This window comes from Heterodontus francisci, chromosome 19 (genome assembly GCF_036365525.1).
Source record: "Heterodontus francisci isolate sHetFra1 chromosome 19, sHetFra1.hap1, whole genome shotgun sequence".
Lineage (NCBI taxonomy): Eukaryota > Metazoa > Chordata > Chondrichthyes > Heterodontiformes > Heterodontidae > Heterodontus > Heterodontus francisci.
Genome location: NC_090389.1, coordinates 36,349,778 through 36,373,573, shown reverse-complemented (window position 1 = coordinate 36,373,573; position 23,796 = coordinate 36,349,778). Strand labels below are relative to the sequence as shown.

At 45.3% G+C, this 23,796-nt stretch overlaps 1 protein-coding gene across 2 annotated transcripts in view; it reads right to left on the bottom strand.

Moving 5' to 3' along the window:
• pdzrn3b (PDZ domain containing RING finger 3b) overlaps positions 1-22,539 on the bottom strand; it is a 408,275-nt gene extending 385,736 nt beyond the window's left edge. Inside the window, exons 1-3 of one of the 2 annotated variants that reach the window (XM_068051497.1) lie at positions 21,789-22,539; positions 20,228-20,308; positions 9,797-9,904 (exon numbers count right to left, since the gene is read on the bottom strand). In XM_068051497.1, coding sequence (XP_067907598.1) covers positions 9,797-9,904; positions 20,228-20,308; positions 21,789-22,502 — 903 coding nt within the window. In that variant the 5' untranslated portion in view covers positions 22,503-22,539. The remainder of the gene's footprint in view (positions 1-9,796; positions 9,905-20,227; positions 20,309-21,788) is intronic. The other variant, XM_068051498.1, reaches the window with a different exon arrangement.
• Positions 22,540-23,796: the final 1,257 nt, after the last annotated feature.

Here is a 23,796-nt window from a genome sequence, read left to right as displayed (position 1 = left end):
TTGCGTTGCCCCCCCACCCCACCCCCCGATTCTCTGACAATTCACTGCAGGTCCTCCTCCAGGCCGTTGAGGAGAGGAGAGATTTTCTGTTCAGCTCAGATGGGAGAAGGAGACCCTCCGAAGTGACCAAGAGGGCCTGGCTGGAGGGTGCAGAGGAGGTCAGCAGCCGAGGCGTTGTGTGGTGTACATGGATGCTGTGCCACAAGTGCCTCAATGACTTGCTTCGCTCTGCACAGGTAAGGGGCATTCCTCATTCATCAAATCTGTTATGTGCCAAGGGAGGTTTTTTGTGTACCCATGATGCAATGTGGAAGCCCTGTATGATCAATGCCTGGCTGCTGCCTTGAAATGGGACGCATGATGGGCGAGTCCGAGATGAACGCAGATACTGACACTTCGGTTGGGATGACTGTGTCTGGGGAATCAATGTCACATACTGGTGTGAGCACAGCACAGTTGCCGGGCCAGACACCAGAGGCAGAATCGGCCGATGCATCACACACTCGGAGGACAGTGGGATGCCAGGCCAGTGCAGAGCCGCAAGCTGCTGACATGCCCCTGAGATCATCCTTTCATCAGGCGATGTTGCAGGTGCAGAATGCGGTCCATGGAAATCTGGCGGAGTTGCCTGAGACGTTGCACGCTATGACTCATACTCTGGAGACATCCATCCAGAGTATGAGTTCAGCAAACTCACAGGCATTTGAACATCTGGCTTCCTCCCTTGATAGACTGGCGGCTGCAGTGGAGGGACCAGTTCTTCATGCAATTCTGGACCTCAGAGCGACTGTGGCCTCCCTGGACCAGAGCATCAGAGAGCATAATCTGTTGCGACTGCGCCAGGTTGTGGACACTCAGCGCTCTGATGCCACCATTGAGGACCACCAGAGCCTCACGAGGGCACAGGGGCAGCAGATCACATATGGGAGCTCCTCTCATGGCGCTTCTGATGCATCCTGCAGCTCCCTGCTCCCTTCGCCAGGGACATGTGAACCGCTAAATCCCGGGGTGATAGAGGGTGCTCATGATATTTGTCATGAGAACCCTGAGATGCCAGTGCCCTCATGGCCGCGAGCATGCAGAGGACATCCACCCAAGTCATCAAAAGCAGGGCGGCAACAAGATCAGCCACCTGCCTCTGGTAAGTCTGGTGGCGAGGGATCATGCACACGAATGAGCACGCGCAAACGGATTAAGAAAACACTTTAATTTCACTACTGGTGTACTGGGTGACTTGAAGTACATTTATTTGATTTGTAAAGCAATAGTGTTTGATTAAATTGGGGATTTTATCATTGGACACGTCATTCCTGAAGTCAGATATTACATAGTTCATCAACTCAAGTTGTCTCAAATGTGAGATGGATTGGTTATTCGCTTTGTCTCACCACCTAAAGATTAGAGATTTTGCACCGTCAGATCCTCACAATGATTCATGTCATAAATCAGATTGAAATGTGTGAAGATTTATATCATTTCAACTGAAACACGTTCCTATTAGAGATTCCATTGTTTCTCTAGCAGTTAGAGCCAAGTTACATTCAGCTTCCTCTCCATGATCATCATTAGACTGATGCCCATCTTTCTCATCAGAAACGTCGTCATCATCTGGTGACACATCGCGCTGACATTGATTATCCTCTAGGGCATCTCCATGTTCAATCACCAGGTTATGCAAGGCACAGCAGACGACAATGATTCTGGAAACCCTCGACGGTGCGTACTGCAGTGATCCACCAGAGCGGTCAAGACACCTAAATCTCATCTTTAGGAGACCTATAGTTTGCTCGATTGTCACTCTGGTGGCTGTATGGCTCCCTTTGTATGGTTCCTCCGCCTTGCCCCTTTGGTTCCTCACTGGTGTCATGAGCCATGTCATCAGAGGATAACCCCTGTCGCCAAGTATCCATCCCTCCATTCTGTGTGGAGGACTGAAAATTGCAGGCACCTGTGAGTTGTGGGGAATGGAAGAATCATGACAACTACCAGGATAACATGCACACACCTGCATAATTTGCTTCAGATGATCACAGAGGAGCTGAATGTTCATTGAATGGAATCCCTTGCGGTTCATGAATGCCCCCGACTGTCCAGCTGGTGCTCTAAGGGCCACATGAGTACAGTCTATCAGGCCCTGTACCTTTAGGAAGTCGGATATAATGCTGAAGCCTCTGGCTCTCTCAGCCTGACTGGTGTTGTCCGTCTTGAACGTGATGAAATGGTCAGCACGTTGAAACAATGCATCAGTCACAACCTTTATGCAATGGCGTGCTGCTGATTGTGAGACACCGCACAAGTCTGCAGCTGAGGCTTGGAAGGAGTCAGACGCATAGAAATTAAGAGCTACTGTGACCTTTAGAGCGACAGGCATTGGATGGCCACCGAGACAGTTTGATGCAACCTCCACTGCCAGCATCTCACAAAGAGATGTGACAGTCTCCCGTGACAGCCGCAGTCTTCTTCTGCACTGGCGCTCTGACAGCTGCAGGTAGTTCAGACGCGTTTGCTATGCCTTTACTACTGGGTAGGCACGTCTCCTGACATTTGGTCACTCCCGGGTGACTCTGCGAACTACTCTCCCTCCAGCAGCACGAGGATGCACTGGTGCAGCTTGCTGTACGTTCCCCTGACCATTTGTACTTCTGTCACTCATTGAATCACTGTCCTCCTCATCTGATGATCCACCTCCAGAGTGAACAATTCCCATTGTTGAACAGCAGAACAAATGCTTTAATGCTTTGACCACAGGTAATAGCTTCCAGCTTCTGTGACTGGCTCACTTCAGGTACTTCCTTCAGGCAATAACTAATATTACATGGGTCCCTATCAGCAGTGCATAACATTCAGATTAAACCTTCTGCACAACCTGCAAGTTACAACCCTTGTTAGGACACACAAATAACATCAGCATGAATAAAGTTCAATAAATTCATTTTTACCTCCAACTCCCTCATGAATCAATGCCTGCCGCCCTTCTGAACCTGCCGGGTTCCCAACACGCACCATGACCCGATTAACGACCGCGAAATCAGATACGTAGCGTTAAATCACTGTCAATTGGATTCTGAATTACCTTAAGTACTTCTCAATTGATGTTAGTTGGGTGGCGAGCGCAAACTCGATTGCGCCCGACTTCCCACGCTGGTTAAATTGCGCCAGCGCGTAAAAACGTCGAGGACCCAGCCCGATGTCTTTGCGCGCCATTTTTCCCTCCGCACGACCCCGACAGGACCAGATTCTGAACGGTAAAATTCCGGCCCTTGTGTGTAGCTTTGCTGATGTGTTGAACAGAGAATGCATTTCAAAAGCAATTTGACTCTTCCTGGACCTGGAGGTCAGCCACCATAAATATTTTAAACAAACATAAAAATTACAACAGCACCGAAACCAAAAATATTCATGCTCTAAATTTTAAATAAATATTGGCCCTTATCCTGAAATATTTCTGTTAATGTTTTTATGCAGCAAAACAGCACAAAGAGCTCTCCTGCTAGTTTATCAAGCGTGACATTGTCAAGTACAAGATCAAACGAAGAAATACCAATCATTAGCCAACCAAATTATTTTGTACAATGAAAAGAAACTGAATTATAGCAAAAAAATGTACATATTTCTAAATGACCTTTCAGTTAATCTAAAAGATACAAATACTTGTAAAGTAAGTTTAAATCAGAGTCGGTATTTACTCTTGGTATACTAACCTAGTCAGCGTGAGGGAGACAATGCATCATATTTGCATTGCCCATGCTATATTGGGCACACACACACACATTCAGAGTGCCTTTGAAACTGACAGCATATGAATAGGATGTAAAAAGCTGTCATTGTAGCCTTTCCTTACAAATATCTTTACTTCAACTAAACAGGATACTAAAAAAATGAATTAGAAGTAGATTTCAAGCAATTACTTTCCAATGCAAGCCTACAAAATCTTGTATGTATTTCTAACACAAAGTCAGTTTGTAAGTTGTAAGTCAAAACTCCCAATTTGCCAAACATTCCAACACATACTGCATCTGTCCTTGTGCCTTTGCATATGGGTTTGGCAACAGCTGAAACTCTTTAAAAACTGCAACATGAACCTCACTATATACCTCTGGAAAACAAAAATACATCCTATCAAAAAGGTCAAGAATTGCCAGAATCTGCTAATGTCATTACTATTGTGAGGAAGTATTTCAATACCTTTTGTATCCATGATATACTATTAAATACCAGTTTTCTCCATATCTACTTTAGATTTATAATTTGCATACGAGAGCTGAGTGCTTTTGAAACTAAACAGTGTAAAATTTAATTATGAGCAGGTAGGGAATGGAAAATATTAAGTGACAGTTAACATTACTGTAGTGTGTGAATTTGAAATAATTCAGCATCCATCACCCTGTTTATTGGTATTCATCTTGCATGTGTTCAATACATATCTGTGCTAAGTTATCCAATTTCAGCAAGTTTACAATGGGGTGTACAATTGAAGTCTGAATCCCAAGTTATAAAGAAGGGTAGGGAGAGGGACTAGGTTTCATCAGATAGATTCCTGCTGCTTATCACTGTCTACTGGCTCCTGATAAAACAATGTACACGTGACTTTCAGGAGTGGACACATGGATGCAGTTGTGATGGTCTCCAAATACCTGACACTCATTAGCCTGGCTATTCATGAAGAATGGTAATTTTAGTGAAGCATCAGACCACTACTGTCTATGAGACCACCCCCACCCCCCCAAGCATTAGTGACCATTAATTGAGGCATGGCAAGGACAGGGAAAACTGAAGGAAAAGAATATACTTCCAAGGTGCATCTGGCTTGCACCACTGCTGCTACACAAAACATTAAGATAGCTCAAAATGTTTGCCACTGCTGCATAAGTCATACATTGCAAATTAAATGCCATTTGGTGCACTGAATGAGCCCTGTCCTCTGCTCAAATCCCTTTCTTGCAGTAATAAAATTACCCACCTAAGGCAGTAATTACATTTTATTTTTTCATATAGCTGGAAAAGAATAAAGATTCACATTAGGGTGTTCACACTCACTCCATGTCTACTGAATTCAAAATCAGGCAGAGGTCGTGACTTTGCTCAAAATTAAGAATGAAGTAATTTAAGTCAGTTACCCACAGAAGTCCATTATATTTAAGTACCAAGAAAACACAGCAATTTCTGTAACTGGCCATTTAAAGTGAAGACTCATAACAGTCATCTGGGACTGATTGAAGGGCAGTTATCTCATTAAGAGGCTCAAACAATTAGTTCAAGCAACAAAATAACTGCACCTTCAAATGAGGTTACAACCTCAAAAATCAACCCAGCTTTTTAAATATATGCTAACGTGCTTAGTTTTATGTGGATTGATTATCAGCATTACGATGACTAAGTCAAATTATGCTTATATTACATGGCATGCTCAATTTTTAAACCAGTGTTTTGGAGGATTTGATTTCACAGTTCCATCCATTCTCCTTCAACCCTCATGAAAACTGTAAATCAGTATTCTTGATCACTATCCAAAATGGTCACCTGGAGAAGAGATTCTCAGCAATACGCACGCAGTAAAGCAAGAACAATTAAAAGCTACATATTTGGAAGATCTAATAGCTCAATATTTAGAACGGTACATCAACTGTCTTGATACTTAGATCACTAAATAGATAACTATTAAAAACAAATCACATTTGCAGGAGTCACTCAGATGTTCTGTCTAAGCCTCTCTAGAAACAAGAAATCAGTGGACAATGGTGATTCCAACTCAGAGGCCAGGCTTAAGTCAGCCAATTTAGACAAGCTGCAATGCCAAAAATAGAGGTTGCAAAGGCATGGATGAGCACTTCAGTGAGACTACAACTGAAAGAAACAGTATCAGTGCTGGGTAGGAAGTGGGATTTGAAGCTCAGTGTCAAACAAGGAACTGAGGCTGCATACCACTAGGTTCAGCCTACACAAGTAGTCAGGGAAAGGTCTGAATCAGAAGCCAAAATGTGGAACTTTTGATGAAAGTCAACTGGATGACTTTGGTTTTGTCAAAGTTGAGTTGAATAAGATTCTTGCTCATTCTGGAATCAATGTAGCTAAGCAGTCTGACATCACAGCAATGGTCAAGCAGTTGGTAGTGGCAACAAAGAGGTAGAACTGGGTAGAGGCTTATAAACAAGATGACTGAGCAGCAGCATGCAGACAAGGAAGGTTGAAACCTCAAAATATAGTGAAAATGCAAGGGTAGGAATAGACGCCTTTACAGGAACTGTACTGGGACAGGTAGGAATGAAACAAGCTGGGTAGTGTCATGGATGTGGGCCACAGAGGAGAGTTAATCTTTTGAAAAGTTACATATCAAGGGTACATTGCTATGAAGTATTCCTGTAAGGAAAAAGCACATCATCAATGTAAACATGTTTTGAAACCCATTCTTCTTCTTTGGCCTCCTTGTCTTTAGAGACAATGGGTAAGCGCCTGGAGGTGGTCAGTGGATGGGAAGCAGCGCCTGGAGTGGCTATAAAGGCCAATTCTACAGTGACAGACTCTGCCACAGGCGCTGCAGACAAAATTGGTTGTCGGGGCTGTTACACAGTTGGCTCTCTCCTTGCGCTTCTGTCTTTTTTCCTGCTAATAGCTAAGTCTCTTCGACTCGCCACTGTTTAGCCCTGCCTTTATGGCTGTCCGCCAGCTCAGGCGATCACTGGCAACTGACTCCCACGACCTGTGATCAATATCACAGGACTTCATGTCGCATTTGCAGACGTCTTTAAAGCAGGGACATGGACAGCCGATGGGTCTGATACCAGTGACGAGCTCGCTGCACAATGTGTCCTTGGGGAATCCTGCCATCTTCCATGCAGCACACATGGCCAAACCATCTCAAGCGCCACTGGCTCAGTAGGGTGTATATGCTGGGGATGTTGGCCGCCTCGAAGACTTCTGCGTTGGAGATACGGTCCTGCCACCTGATGCCAAGGATTCTCCGCAGGCAGCAAAGATGGAATGAATTGAGAGGTCACTCTTGGCTGACATACGTTGTCCAGGCCTCGCTGCCACAGAGCAAGGGACTGAGAACACAGGCTTGATGCATTCAGACTTTTGTGTTCCGCGTCAGTGCGCCATTTTCCCACACTCTCTTGGCCAGTCTGGACATAGCAGCGGACACCTTTCCCATGCGCTTGTCGATTTCTGCATCGAGAGACAGGTTACTGGTGATAGTTGAGCCTAGGTAGGTGAACTCTTGAACCACTTCTAGAGCGTGGTCACTGATATTGATGGATGGAGCATTTCTGACGTCCTGTCCCATGATGCTCGTTTTCTTGAGGCTGATGGTTAGGCCAAATTCATTGCAGGTAACCACAATCCCGATTAATTAAACCCAATTAATAATTGAATAATCCATGAATTCAAGTAAAAATACATCTGTTTAAAATGCTACTGGAAAATAAAAAGCTAAAGATCCTAATGTCACGCTTGAGATATATATCAGTATCAGTAGAGAAATATAAAACAGATAAGAAACTGATATTCAAGTGAATGTAAAGACCAATGCTGTTGCCTGAACTTGTAGCCTAGGTGTGAATTAAGTAAAACAACTCTCGAAAACATTTGAAATTATCTTTTGTTAACCAACTTGCTGTTGCAACACACTGATAAGCTGATAGGTGATTAAGTAAATAGGCTGAGTGTGCCCAGGGAAAAACATCTTTTCTTAATTGACTTGCAAAAATGTCAAAACTAGAAAAAGAGAAAAAAAATACTGTTACTGGCATCTGCGTATAATTGCTGGAGTAATGGAATGAAAAGCTCGCCAATGCTTTCTGTTTTTCCCCTTTTGTCTTTCTGCCCCTTGCTTCAACTGCAAAGGTTCTAAGTTATGTTTGGGATATATCAATACAATATCAAAAAAATAAGTTCTTACAATAAATAGGTGCGCAATTCTTTGGTGATTTCCTAGAATGGAGTGCAACAGTTCAAAGTACAAGTAGCATTATTTTCTATCCCGTTATAATGCTAGGACAAGCAAGTCCCTAGTTACACATCAATAACGCATGTGACCTGTAACCCAGTGCCTTATACTCAATATTGTATACGTCATACAAACTGCTGAATCTTCTCACACCACATTGGTCAGCGCAGCAGTAGACCATTACAACTGCCCTCAGGCATGGAAAGGAAACATGGGCGGGGTTCCTGCTCCAAATTACTATCCAGCAATTTTGACTGGATAATACATTCATATTGAAACTCAGCTGCAAAGGTCCCGTCAGTAGTGAAATTACCCACATTAGGGAGACACCACCACATGGAACCAGATCTTAAGGTGCTGGTGATGGTAAGGGAGATAATTAAAAAGAGAAACACACCTTGACTCCATGTCAAATCACACACATATCACTTGATAGTTGAACAATGAATCTATTCTAAACATGGTCAGAAATGGAAAAGTGAAAAGCAGAAATAAACAGCATAAAAACAGGCTGCACATCAGGGATCGGTAATTTAGGGAATGTGAACCAAACTGATCTTTAGCTGACTCACTCATATTACACGGCTACTAACTCTGTGGTTTACTTTCTTTCTGTAAACCACTGGTAAGCTGGCATGTATCCTCTATATACATACACACAATAAGCAATAAAATGAAATGGAAACTTCGCTAGATCAGCTGAGTAACTTGAGGTGTCACCTTTTAAAAAGAACCTGGCATCATTTAATTGCACTTAATACTTTTGCCCACCACCTTCTCTATTTTCACATATTAAGCATTAATCAACAATTAGTACAGTCCTACATAAACAATTACAAAAAGGTAAGAATCAGTGAATTGCAATATATGGAATAAAACACAATAAATTATAATTTCTCACACTGAGGTAAATACATCATAACTTTGAGTAAAATATTGTGGAATTTTGCTACTTAATAGTGAAAAATGGACCAAATTCAATTCAAAGACAGTCATTCCAGAAAAAATAATAAAAGTAATATTGAGAAATAGAAAAAAATGTTTATGGGCCAGGGAAGGGAAGTGCAGAAGGAGAAAAAAATTACATTCACAAGTTATAAATTATAAACAACTAGCTCCTTCACAAAAAGCTTAAAAACCTTAAATGTGGAATCAGTGACAGACAAGTCTGCTGCAAAGCACCCGCGATTACTCCATTTACAAGGTCAGCGGGGATTCAATTACGTCCCACTGTGTTGAACTGAAGCCATCTTAAACATAGCAACTCTGCAACTGTAATTCGCAGCAGAAAACATTAATGAGTAAACTTCCACAAGCATGAGGTAAGGTTTACCAAGTCTAGTGGCATGTGTTACATTAACAATTTAGAGCAGTGCCTTTTCATGCCTCGACTCTGCAAAGAAATCCTGTTGCTTTTCCTGATCGGTGTCTCTGCTGGTTGCAACAGCCTCAAATGAAATTAATTTGTTCAGCTTCGACTCAATCACCAGTGTTCACAAGATCACAGCACACCAGAACTACGTATAGCACTAGAAGACAGTTGTAGGTGGAAAGACCACAACAATGGGTGCACGAGAAAATGCAAATGTTGTAAAGGATATTTGTTTGTGGTTTGCGTTAAAGCATGTTGTTAGAGGAACTTTGTTCCGTATCCTGCAAATCCTATAACCCAACTTACTACCACAACCTCTGGAGAGTAAAACAATGAACGGTACAGCCATCCTGCCCGTTAACAAGCAGTACATTAAGGGGAGAGGCTTTTATTATGTTGAATCTACTCCCAAGTTACTTTCCCTTACAAATTAAATCAACTCGTTAAGCAGCACTTGAGAGGATAAATGTTTCACATACCTCTAGAATCCTGTCATGGATCTGTAAACCCCCTTCTTTGTCTGCTGGCCCATTCTCCACTATTTTTGACACAAAGATTCCCTCACATGCTGTGTCCTCTTGATTTTCCTTTAAATAAAAAAGGAATGCCAAAAGCAAAAAAAGGGTTATTTTAGTGTTTGAAGTGCACAACAGAAAACAGAATCAAATAACTGTCAAGATATTAACAAGACGTGGAGGTGCCAACTTCAAATGACTAACAAAATCCAATGTGACATGCACAACCTTAAGATACCTTTTGTGTTGGCAATAGGTGACAGCTAGACTGGATAAGTGATGACAATAGCTGGCAGTCACTTCGCTGCTGGGAGGCAGCAAATTCATCAGTAGCTCAGTTTCAATCAATGGGTGGGAATCGGGAAGTTTTCCGATCAAACCTGGAGTCAGACAAGGCTATCCTCTCTCCCGTCTCATTCGTGTGCTATATCAAACCTTTTGCCGAGTCCATCAGGAAGGATGCAGGCATAAGACGGGTGACAATCCCAGGCAATGGAAGCACTCGGGTCAAAGCCTCCTTGTGCATTGATGGCGTCACCATATTCTCCTTGGATCCACTGACAGTTCGCAGACTAATGAGCATCTGCAACCAGTGCAAGCTAGCCTCAGGAGCCAAGGTAAATGGCGGCAAGAGCGAGGCCATGTTTTTTGGGAACTGGGCTGACAGATCCTTTGTCCACTTCACTATCAGGTCAGACTACCTGAAGGTGCTGGGGATATGATTTGGCTGGGACATGCACATAAAACTGGAAGGAGCAAATAGTCATGGTGAAACAGAAACTGGGCATGTGGGAGCGGTGCTCCCTCTCCATTGTGGGTAAGAAACTGGTCATCATGTGCGATACGTTCTCAGTGTTGCTCTATGTGGTGCAGGTCTGGCCTATACCCCATGTGGTCATCCGAGCCATCTTCCGTTTTATCTGGAGATCGAAAATGGACCGTGGATGCAGGGACACGATGTTCAAACCTCTAGATAAAGGAAGGAATGAAAAACGTACCCAACATCGCCCTCATCCTAATGACCACCTTTGTGTGCGGCTACATCAAGCTGTGCGAAGACCCTTGGTACACAAACACCAAGTGTCACCACATGCTGAGGTTCTATCTGTCAACAGCATGCGAAGAATGAGTCTGGCAAGGTTGCTGCAGATCGCTCCATTTAGTTGGACTGTGCCGTACCACCTGTCTCTCGTGAAAGTTTGTACAGAAAACACCTTTGACCGCACGTCCATCAAGCAGTGATCCACACGTAACGTCCTCGAGGCCCTGCAAGAAAAGGGAATGACGGATCCTGTTGGATGGTTCCACGAGCAGACTGCCAAACTCATTTGGCAGAATGACTTATCGCCAGAACTTTCAAACAAGCACCAAGATGTAATTTGGCTGATGATGAGAGGACCCTCTACGTCATATCATCCCTGTATGCCTGGAGTCTCACTGTCTCTGCACGCTGCCCTCGAGGTGGCTGTGGTGTGGAAGAGACCATCGTCCACCTCCTTCTGGAATGCACCTTCGCGAAGCAGGTCTGCAAAGAGATGCAGTGGTTTTTGTTGAGGCTCATCCTGAGAAACTCCATAACACAGGACTCAGTGCTCTACAGACTGTTCCCATGGATGCACACTGACATAACCATTAACTGCTGCTGGAGGATCAACTGGGTGAAAGACGTACTTAACCCGAAACGTGCCAGTGCAAGAGCTGTCGACGACCAAGTGTTGCACGCTGGCACATTCCAAGGTCCAGGACTATGTGCTGAGGGACACACTGAAGCTTGGGGCAGCTACCACAAAGACTCAGTGGGGAAAGGTCACTGTGTAAGGCCCTCCCGCCATAGTACACCAAGGGGCTGTAACCTATGTAAAACTCCTCGGGCTGTATGCACCAAAGAACATTTGACATGAAATGTAAATGTACACTATATATATAACCTGTAATAACAAGTGTAGTGAGGCACCTCATGTACTGTGTTACGGTCAAGTGAGGAGGGGTCATAGGGCTTCCCGCTTTTCCCTCTCCTTGTTTGATCACAACAAGTTTAATTCTTTCTTAAAGTGGATGTAGTGGTCAATTCAGTAGGTGTTTGATTACTTATTTGCTATGATCATAACAGGAACCAATCAGACAGGTTTTCTTGAGTTAACAAAGAAAGAGGTTAACTTTATTCTACATAAAACGAACGAATAAAATAATAAACAAAGCACTAACTTTCACTCACATACATACTCTGTAACCTATTTGTGTGTGTGTAAACCTCCAGAGTGTGGAAAGGTAGATTGGTTCAGTTAGAGTCCATAAAAAAGGTATACAGTCTGTTGTGTTTGGAGATTTGACTGGCTTCTAGCTGAATTCAGTGGTCCTGAGGCTTTTAGTTTGAAGAGATATATGACTGGTTCCAATGGTCTCTTTGGAGATAGCGATGCGGGCGAGCGAGTTCCTCCAATGGGGTTTCTGATTGTAGCCAGAGTATGCAAAGGTGGTCAGTCAATAAGCAGGATTTGAAAGCTTTCAAGCTGGAATGGAGAGAGAGTGGGGGACCCTCACTTAGGGTCTGCTCATGTCAGAGTCCAGTTGTTTCTCCTCTGCTGCAGAGAAAACACCAGCTTAAAATCACAGATGGGGAGGGGCTTGTCACATGACAGTCACTCTGATTCAAACATAGCTGTTAGCAGTATTTTTCTGCTTGCTGAGAGAACAGGTATTTCCTTTAAACTTCCTGGGTCTTGGTTCTTGCTGTGAAATTGGCAGACATTTTGTCTCTCTCCTCTCAAGCATTGCAGTGTAGGATACAGTGTTGCAAATTAGGTAGCCAACTCAAGCTGAAAGGATGACTTTGCTGGCAACTTGTGTTGTAAAAATGTATTTTAAAAAATTACAAATTCAGATCTCCAGTAAGTGGATTAAAGCAAATTATCATTCAACAAAACAGATTGGCGTAACACCTCCCCACCATGAGAAATGAAAAGTGACAAGACCATTTCATTATGAGGCCACAAATTAAAAAGAAACTACACACACACTCATCAGTCTCAGCGTCATAGCCATACTCTTTTTTTTCATCCAGGATTGGACACGAGCACAACTGGGGAAGTCTAACTGCTTTGACTGGGCTCAATCAGCTTGTGCTGTAGCATACACTGAATTTCCTTGTGTATTTCTACAATAACTTCCTTTTCCAGTTTCTTTATATCAGTGAACTCATCCCTGGATTCAAAGTTGTTCATAACTTTGCAAACATGTTTTTTTTCTGTGCTCATCCAGCCTGGCCCACAATTCTTCCTCAGTTAGGATACTTTACTTGCAGTCACCACCACTATCGTCCAAATCTGCCACAAAAACCTTTTTGGGCTTAGGGATTTCCTTTGGCTTATGAGCTATTCTGTGTCTCCATTCAGAATTTAAATACTTAATTTCTAGGTCTTCAGTCATAATTTCCTCCCAAGCCTGAGTCATTTTCCTGGGACCTAGGCGATAGGGATTTTGTTTTATGGGAGAGGTCTCTCCTACATACACATCGTGTAGGGTTAGGGTTGTGCACCCTGGTTTGTCCCTGCAGATCCCTTTAGAAATGGTGAGCAGCCTTGTTAGGTCTCCTCTCTGTTCTGCATTTAAATTGGAAAGTACGACGTCTAATTTCCCTAACAATTCAGTGTTAGCTAACCAGACAGCAGGGAGTTCGATTTGCGAATCCTCCAGACCTTCCTCTGACTCTCCTCACTGTCCTTTTTGACCTCCTCCTTCCTGACTGCCTGACAGACCTGTGCTTGTTTGTCCCCTTCCCGGCTGTGATACCGTTTTAACATATTGTTGTGGCATAGCCTTTGCTTTTTCCTACGATTTGGGATGTCAATTATATAATTCACCTGGCTAATTCTCTTTACTACTCTGTATGGGCCAAAGAACTGGACTTTCAATGGTTCTCCTCATATTGGTAATAGCACTGACACATGGGGCTGGATTTTACGTCGGGTGGACGGGAGCTCGCCACCGACATAAAATTCAGTGGCGAACCCGCTTCCGCCTAACCTGGGGATCCGTCCCGTATTTTACGGGTCCCCAGGCTTTAATTGTTCCGAGGGTGGACTTCCGCCTGTTTGAGGGAGTAAGTCCCGCCTCATTGAGCTGCTGGTCAATCATTGGGCCGGCAGCTTAGTCCCAGCAGCGCCACCGGGAGTGGTGGCCACTGCTGAGACTGCAGCGCAGCTGCAGACATGGAGCCAGGACTGCAGGTAAGCTTGGGTTGGGTAATCAGTCGTGCTCCGGCGAGGCAAGAGTGGTCATTTTGGGGGGAAGGGGGGCGTCTTGGGTCCGGGGGGGGCGGGGGGGTGGAGTTGGGAAAGCGGGCGCAGCCCTCAATCGGGCACCCTGTGCCTGATTGGCAGCCTCCGTCCCCACACCAGGGCTCTGAGAGGCTGCCAACTTATACTGGGCGGCCTTTCCCAGCTCCAGGACGCCCACTTGCCATGGGTAAAATCCCCGTGGAGGTGGGCGAAGGTCCTTAAGTGGCCGTTAATTGGCAACTTAAGGCCTTGACTGGCCTGGGGAAGGGGTGGGGTGGCCCGTTTATCCGCCTGCCTTTTCATAGTTGTCTGGGAGGTTTTCAGGTTAGATTAGATTAGAGATACAGCACTGAAACAGGCCCTTCGGCCCACCGAGTCTGTGCCGAACATCAACCACCCATTTATACTCATCCTACACTAATCCCATATTCCTACCAAACATCCCCACCTGTCCCTATATTTCCCTACCACCTACCTATACTAGTGACAATTTATCATGGCCAATTTACCTATCAACCTGCAAGTCTTTTGGCTTGTGGGAGGAAACCGGAGCACCCGGAGAAAACCCACGCAGACACAGGGAGAACTTGCAAACTCCACACAGGCAGTACCCGGAATCGAACCCGGGTCCCTGGAGCTGTGAGGCTGCGGTGCTAACCACTGCGCCACTGTGCCGCCCTGAGGTGTTCCTGAGCCACCGCACAGGCTCTCGTAAGCTGTTCTCGGAACATAGAAATGCAGTCTAACAGGGAAGATTTATCCCTGGGTCCCAAAAACTCCTCCTTGATTAGTTTCAAAGGAACTCTCACCTCATGTCCATAAACTAATTCAAGGGACTAAAGCCAGTGGACTCAATGCGTGCGTCCCTGGTAGCAAACAGAAGAAATCCCAGCCCTTTGTCCCAGTCATGGGGGTACTCATAGCAGTATGTCCTGATCATTGTCTTCAGGGTCTGGTGGTAGCGCTCCAAAGCCCCTTGTGGCTGTGGGTGTTAGGCTGAGGACTTTAGCTGGGTTATGCTCAGATTACCCATGACTGACTTTTTAAAAGATACCAGACATGAAATTCATGCCCTGATCTGACTGGATCTCAGCAGACAGCCCACATCGGGTAAAGAATTGGGTTAACCCCTCCACCACTACCTTGGCAGAGATAGTTCTTAGGGGAGTGGCCTCTGGGTAGCCACATCCATACTGGTGAGAAGATACTAGTATCCCCATTTTGTTTTCAGCGGGGGCCCCATACAATCTACCAGCACTCTGCTGAACGGTTCCCCAAAAGCCGGTATGGGAATTAGGGGTGCAGGTCATATTGCAGGTTGTCTTCCCCACAATCTGACATGTCTGGCAAGTTTTACAAAATTCCACCACATCCTTGTGGAGTTTTGGCCAGTGAAAATGCTGTCTGGTGCAGGCTTGGGTTTTTTTGACATGTTCAGCCATGAGAATCTTGTGGGCTATTCTCAATATTTCTCTACGATACCGCGGCAAACTAACTGGTGAACCATTGTTCACTCTTCATCTACAGATCTATGAGGAGGTCTCCATTAAAGGCCTGCTCAGGTCAGGAAAAAAAAACCTAGGCCGAACCCGACAGAAGCACATCGGACCCGAGCCCGGCCCAGCCCGAGTCCTTCCATTTTTTTTCCGCACCCAAACCAACCCGAGCCCGACCCAACCACCGGAATGTTTGCTTTACCTACCTTCCAATTCCGAATCCATTTTTCACTTTTTCAGTTTGTGCAGATTAGCAACAAAAACTGTAATTGGACTTGAAAGGTTGTTTAAAAAGATGAAGATTGGAGCCACGAAGTCAGTGATTGTTTGGTCATGAGTTAAACAGAAACCCATGGAGTTGTGCCCAGACAGGTTGTGCCACACTGTACCAGTATCCTTATTGCTTAAAATAAACACAGCAATTGCCCGAAGGCTCTGAAAATATCATTATACATTACCTCGACTCCTGCTTTACAGGTTGAAATACTTACTGCAAGTTTATCCAGTGAGCAGCTGAGATGCAGAGACCAGTATTTATATAAAAAATATAAAATGATCACTGTCAGGAATCTAGTCTACACACATACAGTACTGTATATTTTATAATAATCACTCAGGTCCTTCCTGGTCTCTGCATCTCAGCTGCTCACTGGATAAACTTGCAGTAAGTATTTCAACCTGTAAAGCAGGAGTCTAGGTAATGTATAATGATATTTTCTGAGCCTTCGGGCAATTGCTGTGTTTATTTTAAGCAATACAGATACTGGTACAGTGTGGCACAACCTGTCTGGGCACAACTCCATGGGTTTCTGCTTAACTCGTGACCAAACAATCACTGACTGCGTAGCTCCAATCTTCATCTTTTTAAACAACCTTTCAAGTCCAAATAATAGTGTGTGTGTCCGACCCAGACCCGAGCCGAAAGCCGGAGCCGGAAGAGTGACCCGACCCAAACGCGACACATATCATCGGGTCCCGTCAGGTTCGGGTCGGGTAGCAGGCCTTTCGTCTCCACTTCCTCATCAGCACCTCATCCTTTAAATAGTAGCACTCTGGAACTCCCTCAGCATCAGCTTCAGTTTGGGCAGTCTATGCTAACCTTTTTAACCCTGGGTGGGCTTGCTGAGCCTCGACCAAGGAAGACCTGTTTAACCCATCCCTTGGGCCCTCTAATTTCCCAAAGGTTTCACATAACCATACAGCAGGGTCATCTGTCTGCAGTGCCAGCCATGGACCGGGTCACCACACAGTCAGGGAAAAATGCCAGGGACCTTTTCCTGTAACTGCTCTGTCTCCCTGACCTCTTTCGGTCTCTCTAAAACCATTGGGGAAGTGACCACCTTTGCCCCCGTCAGGTCATTACCCAGGAGCAAGTTGACCCTGTCCACAGATAAACTAGGGACAATCCCCATGGTTACCAGTCTGAAACAAGGTCGCACTTCAGGTGCACCCGGTATAAAGGTATGGGAATATACTTTCCTCCGATACTGTTTACTCACACTCTAGCATTCAATGCACTCTCTGGGGGAAAGGTCATGCCTTTTCCCAGCAAAAGGGATTGGGTTGCCCCTGTATCCCTGAGTATGACTCAATCGCGGGGTATGGGGTCACTTTTCCTCTGGACACAAAATCCTGGTAACTCGCAGGGATTTTGTTAAGTTTTCCCACACACTCAGCAGTAGGTTTACTGGATTTTACTGCCACTGTTAAAGCCACAGCCTGATCTGCCATGCTTTTCATTAGGGCCCCTTTTCCTGCACTGGTCTGGTGTACCCTGACTAAACCTATGGGTTTTCCCCATAACTTTCACCAGTCAGCTCGAAAGTGACCTGCATTGTTACAATGGAAATATATAGGTTTCCGGGCATCACTCCTGTTCTCAGCACCTTCCTTTTTGGACTGACAACTGCCCCATTTGTTTCCAGCTCTCCCTTCTCTCCCATGGTTGTTCATCCTCCTATCACTCTCCCACCTATCCTTTTCAGGTTTTTGGAGGTGACTAGGGAAGGGATTTGAATAAATGTGTAATCATCATCCAAGATTGCTGCCTGCCTGGCTCTTGGAACCTTTTGTTCCTCCTCTATGGTTTCTTATGGAAAGGGGAAGCGAGCTTTTGAACTCCTCTAGGAGGATCACCTCTCTAAGGTTTTCATAGCTGGACTCCACCTTAAGTGCCTTATCCATTGGTCAAAAGCGAGTCGCTTAACCCTTTCGAACTCTATGTAAGTTTGTTCGTTTACTAACCTTCCTGACACCGAACCTGCAAGAAGCTGCAGCGCATGCGTGATGACGTCACAGTGATGTCACTCACTCACTGCGCAGACTCAGTTTCATCCCAGACTCCCAGCTCAGGTAAGTTTTTTTAATTTCAATACTTACCAGCAGAGCACTAACCGTGTGCGTCCGGCCCGACCCGACTCAACTCGACCTGGACTCGGCCCGACCTGACCCGAGCCCGAAAGGCGTACCCTGAAGATGGACCCAACCCGACACATCGGGTCCCCTCGGGTTTGGGTCGGGTAGCAAGCCACTAGTCCAGCTCTCTATTGGCTACTTCAACTATTGCGCAAGCTTTTCAAAACAGATGAAAAATGCTTCCACATCTCCCTCATTGAACTTTGGTATCAACTGGGAGAACTTTAAGAGCTCAGCACCCGGTACTGAGCTAGGGAGTAACTCCCTCACTAGCAGTGCCTTCACTGGGTACACTGGGTCTTCCCCTATTCAGTTTGAGCTGCCTTAACTTGAATTCTCTCTCTTCCTTCCATTCCTGGAATTCTCTTTTGATTTTCTTTTCCTGGAAAGCTCTTTCTTTCTCTCCTGAAATTCAAATTCCAGTCTCCTCTGTTCTACTTGTATCTGAGCTAATTTTATTTTGTCTGTTTCAGATTCTATGCCTGTCTCCGGTTCTTCAGTGTCAATTTTAAAGTGTTGACCACAAGTTTTAGGATTTCAGGCTTCCTAACTTTTGGACGGATAGTAATCTCTAACTGCCCGGCTACATTCCTCAACTCTTCAACAGATAGGGCTTTTAACCTGGTCCAAATCACTTCACTCTGTTCTAGGAAGGTACTCGCCTCGAATGTGGACATTTTAGTACTCTCGCACTGAAAACCACAAGAAATCCTATATTAAAGTTTTTAAACTGATTGCTCGGGATCAATTTGGTTTCCCGCTTCCAATTTCCCGTTTGTCTTTGGGTTTGATCAGAGACGTGAGCCCCCAAATTTCTGTTACGGTTAAGTGAGGAGGGGGTCCCTCTTTTCCGTCTCCTTGTTTAACCACAACCGGTTTAATTTTTTCTTAAAGTGGATGTACTGAACAATTCAGTAGGTGTTTGATTACTTACTCGCTCTGATCATAACAAGAACCAATCGGACAGGTTTTCTTGAGTTAACAAAGAAAGAGGTTAACTTTATTCTACATAAACCAAACTAATAAAATAATAAACAAATGACCAACTTTCACTCACACACATACTCTGGAGATATATACACATACACACACACATATAGGTTACAGAATGGGAAAAGGTAGATTGGTTGAGTTAGAGTCCGTGAACAAAAAGGTATACAGAGTGCGGAGCTTGGAGATTCGGCTGGCTTCTAGCTGAATTCAGTGGTCCTGAGGCTTTTAGTTTGAAGAGGTAGATGGCTGGTTCGGTGAGTCCCTTGGAGATAGCAATGCAGATGATTTCCTTCAAGGGGGTTTCTGATTGTAGCCAGAGTATGCAAAGGTGGTCAGTCAACATGCAGGATTTGAACGCTTTCCAGCTGGAATGAAGACAGAGAGAGGGACCCTCACTTAGGGTCTGCTCATGTCAGAGTCCAGTTGCTTCTTCTCTGCTGCAGAGAAAACACCAACTTAAAACCACAGATGGGGGTGGGGCTTGTCACATGACAATCACTCTGATTCAAACATAGCAGTTCGCAGTATTTCTCTGCTTGCTGAGAGAACAGGTATTTCCTTTAAACTTCCTGGGTCTTGGTTCTTGCTGGGATATTAGCAGACTTTTCGTCCCGCCCCTCTCAAGTATTGCAGTGTTGCAAATTAGGTAGCCAACTTAAATGAAACGATGACTTTGCTGGCAGCTTGTCTTTAAAAAATGTCTTTAAAAAATATAAATTCAGCTCTCCAGTCAGTGGATTAAAGAAAATTATCATTCAACAAAACCCAGTGGCGTAACAACAGTATCAAAAGAAACTGAACTGTATTGTACTTTATGAAATGTTAAATTTGAACTGTTACATACTGTATTTTTACAATTTATATGAATAAAGTTTATTTTTGGGGAAAAATCCAGCACATTTTAAATATTCTAATCTATCACCTCCACATGAAAGGACCAGGAGATGCTTAATGTATTTCCATTTGCATCATGAATGCAGTCACTTTGGAGCATGTGTATATATAGTTGGAACACAATCCTATCCATACTGAGGAAACTCTGGCTTTGCTAAAGGAACATGCTCAGTCAGTACTGCTGGAAAAGGACATTAAAGGGATCAGATGTTGTAAATTTGCAAACCGCGCGCACAACTGACGTTACACATTCCTATAGGGTAACACGTTTTGAAAATGCTGGTAAATTGTTCTGGTTATAATTGGGCTGTTGAACATACCGCACAAGGTCTGCCGCCGATAATATTAAATCCCAAGGAACCCGAGTCCCGCTGCAGAACGATGGTCAGCGTCTCTCCACCCTAGAAACAGATAAAATGATAAGTGTTGGATGGCAGGGTCATGAACTGTTTTAATGACCAGTTGGTAACTTCCCGCGATGGACAGAAATAGAAAATACCGTTTGGATTTAAACTATGTATAAACCAGTTTAACTAAAACAAAAAAAAACACTGGAGTTATTAACAAGATATGTCAACAACCAACTGCACCTGCTTAGGGTCGAAAACACTTGGAAGTGGAGTAGCTGAACCGCTCTTGTCTGATGGCAGTGTTAGTGACACCGCTTTAACATTCAGTCTTCATCAAATCTTATTATGGGAGGAGAGAACTACCTTGGGCAGTTTATTTCTAATATTTAACTCCAAGCCACCTTTTTGTTAAATGAAATCGCAAATTCCCTCTGATTTTGTTCTGTGTTTATCAACAAGTAGAAAACTCAGCCACAATTTTATTTGCACTATGAACATAATGAGGGTGGGGGAGAAGAGAAAGAGGTGGGGTGTATTTATCGTAGGTACCAATCAAAAAACAAAAAGATTTGATGTTTGCAGCTGCAGATTGTCCTCTACTGCTATGATGTTGGTCAGATGGCCAATGAATTTGGGGGCAAAGAACTTCCCCTCACCCAAACTCAACATTCCAGCCTAAAATATATAAATCTGCAGCAGGGGCACGGGGAAGTTCTGTCATTGACCGTTTTGGCAGACGTGATTAAAATGTTCCCCCTTTGGAAAGATGGTTGTGTAAATGTATTTCTGCATTAGGAATGCAGGAGATTGGTTAATATATATGTCTGTCAATGTGCATGTGTGTTGTCTGACCCTCAATGTTGTCCGTCTCCCAGTTTTCTGTGTATATATGTAATATATATGCAGGTCTGTGTGTGTGTCTCTCTTTCTTTCTGACTGACCCACCCTGTTGTTGTCCATCTCCAGCTCTGTGTGTGTGTGTGTGCGTCTGTCTCTCTGTTGATTCACCCTCCCTGCGCTTACCACCATTTGGGTGTGTGTTCATGTCTGTCTGTCTCTGTACTCACTGACCCTCCATTGTCCATCACCAGCAGTGTCTGTGTCTGTGGGTGTGTGTGTCTCTGTGTGTTGACTGGCCCTTCCTGTTGTCCACCACCAGCTGTCTGTATGCCTAAGTCTCTGTGCCTGACACTGTGTTGACTGATCTCCCTGTTGTCCACAATTTGTTGGTGTGCCTGTCTCTGTGTGTTGACTGACCCTCCCTGTTGTCCACCACCACCTGCCCAATTCCCCTCACTTAGTAATAAAAACAGAAAGTGCTGGAAATACTCAGCAGGTCAGGCAGCATCTGTGGAGAGAAAGGCAGAGTTAACGTTTCAGGGTCTACGACCCTTCATCAGAACCTTTCTACTCACTCAGTCCCGGGGCGTGAGGCGGCTCCGGCCAGAGCGCGCGCCCCCACAAGAGTCCTGACAAAAACAGGGCAAGGAGGAGAGAACTGTTTTTTGTTTTCTTTGAAAAATAAACTCACATTGCACTGGGCAGGAAGGCTCTTAGTGAGGGATTGGATCCTGGCGCTGTAGTCGGTGAATTTTTTCTGGTATTTCAGAGCTGTCATTTGCAGCTCGCTCTGCAGGGCTGACAGCTGGGAGAGCAGCGACTTCTCGCGTTTGCTGTACCTCAGTCCCTGCTGCTTGAGCTCCCGCTCCAGGCTGGCGAGCTGACCCTGCAACGCCTTCCTGTGCGACTTGAGAGCCTGCAGGCAGCAGTGGGCGCCCAGCTTGTGCTCACGGTGGAGCAACACCAGGCCGCAGCCCTTCTGGCAGATACCCACCGGCCGGTGCTCGCAACTTTCCCGCATGTGCGAGTCCATGTCCCGCAAGCTGAGCGTCTCGCCGCATCCCTTATTCCGGCAGCGGGCGGGCGAAAAATCGCACATCTCGGCGTGCTCGGCCAGCTGCTGCAGCCTCACCACCTTCTCACAGCCTCTCTGGTAGTTGTCACAGCGGATCTCCAGTTTCAGGATAAGGTTTTTAAGCGGCAGGACGTGGTTCAGCTCCTTGGGGGCGAGCCTGCGGCACTGCACCGGGCAGTTCCCCCGCTGCACGATCCACGGTAAGACGCAGCCGGCGCAGAAAACGTGTCCGCACGGGGTTGTGAGGGGGTCTTCCAGCACTTTGTTGCACAAGTTGCACTTGAAGTCGGGGTCCACGTCCTCGCTGAAACGCTCCAGCTCGAAGCCCATGTTGAAAGCCGGTCTCTCTCTCTCTCCCTCCCCGCCCCGCCCCGCCCCGCCCCAGCCAGCAATGAGGTAAAGGTTTTTTGCAGAGGGGCAGCAGCTTTAGCGCTTGCTCGCTGTTGTCACTCAGTGACAGCCCGCGGGAAGCCGGGCTGCTGCTGGCTCTTCACTGGCCAAACTCATCGTCTGATACTTCCCTGAAAAGGGTGCCCAAGGACCGCCTACCGTATTCATTAAGCAAGTAAACTGCAAGCAAATACCTCGCTTTCCCTCCATCCAAAAAAAAATCACGACTTTTGCGAAGGGGATTTGGATCAATATTTGCTCCCAATACTTACCTCGGTAGTTTAGTTCGCTTTGTGTTGTAATCAATAACCATTTCCAAACGCTAAACACCTCAATGATGAGGGAGGACGCGGTATCTCTGGAGATTCTTGCTCTGGAAATTGGTTCAAAGTGATTCAAACTTTTACATTCAGATTTATTTTTTCTCGGTCGAACTAGGACTTGCGTAACTTCGTAAAGTTTCCTTATCGCCGCGATGCTGGGTTGCTTTTCAACAAGCATTGTGTAATTCGATCTTGATTATAAGCAGCAGGGGATGGAAATTTTCAGTGTATATTATCTATAACGCCTGCGTCATCATCTCCACAGTTAAAATATAAAGGTCTGTTTGTAGTATTATTGGAGGTTAAACGGTGGCGAGATTAAATGGGAAGAGATTGCAATGAATAAGCACTCCACTTTTTGACTGACTATACCTGCCAACTATCAGTGTTTCATGCTCTCGAGCAGCATTTTAAAGCCCGGTCATCATGTGAGTGGTTGCGCAAAACAATGTGTTTGGAGCAGTCCCGCTACCGCTAACGCGAGTCCCGAGGTCAATGGATGTTGATCAGTCCCAGATCTTCAAAGCCACATTGAGTGCTGAAATGGATGAGATGCTGCTCTCTGTATATTGTAAACGGGATCTTCACGATAATTAAACTTCCCACTGACAGTACACAGAGGCTGAAATCAATAGCCGCAGGGGCATCATTCAGTAGAAGGGGGCTCGGGTCAGATAGCGTAATAGCTAGATCCAGGAATAGGAGTGAGAAGGGGAGAAGAAATGAATGACATTTGAGGGAAGGAGAGGGAGGGGAGAAGGGATGGAGAGGGAGAAGGGATGGAGAGGGAGGGGGAGGGGAGGAGGGAGGGAGAGGGGAGTGAGAGGCAAGGGGAAGGTGGAGTGAGAGGCAAGGGGGAGTGAGAGGGGGAGTGAGAGGGGGGAGTGAGTGGGGTGAGTGGGGGGTGTGGG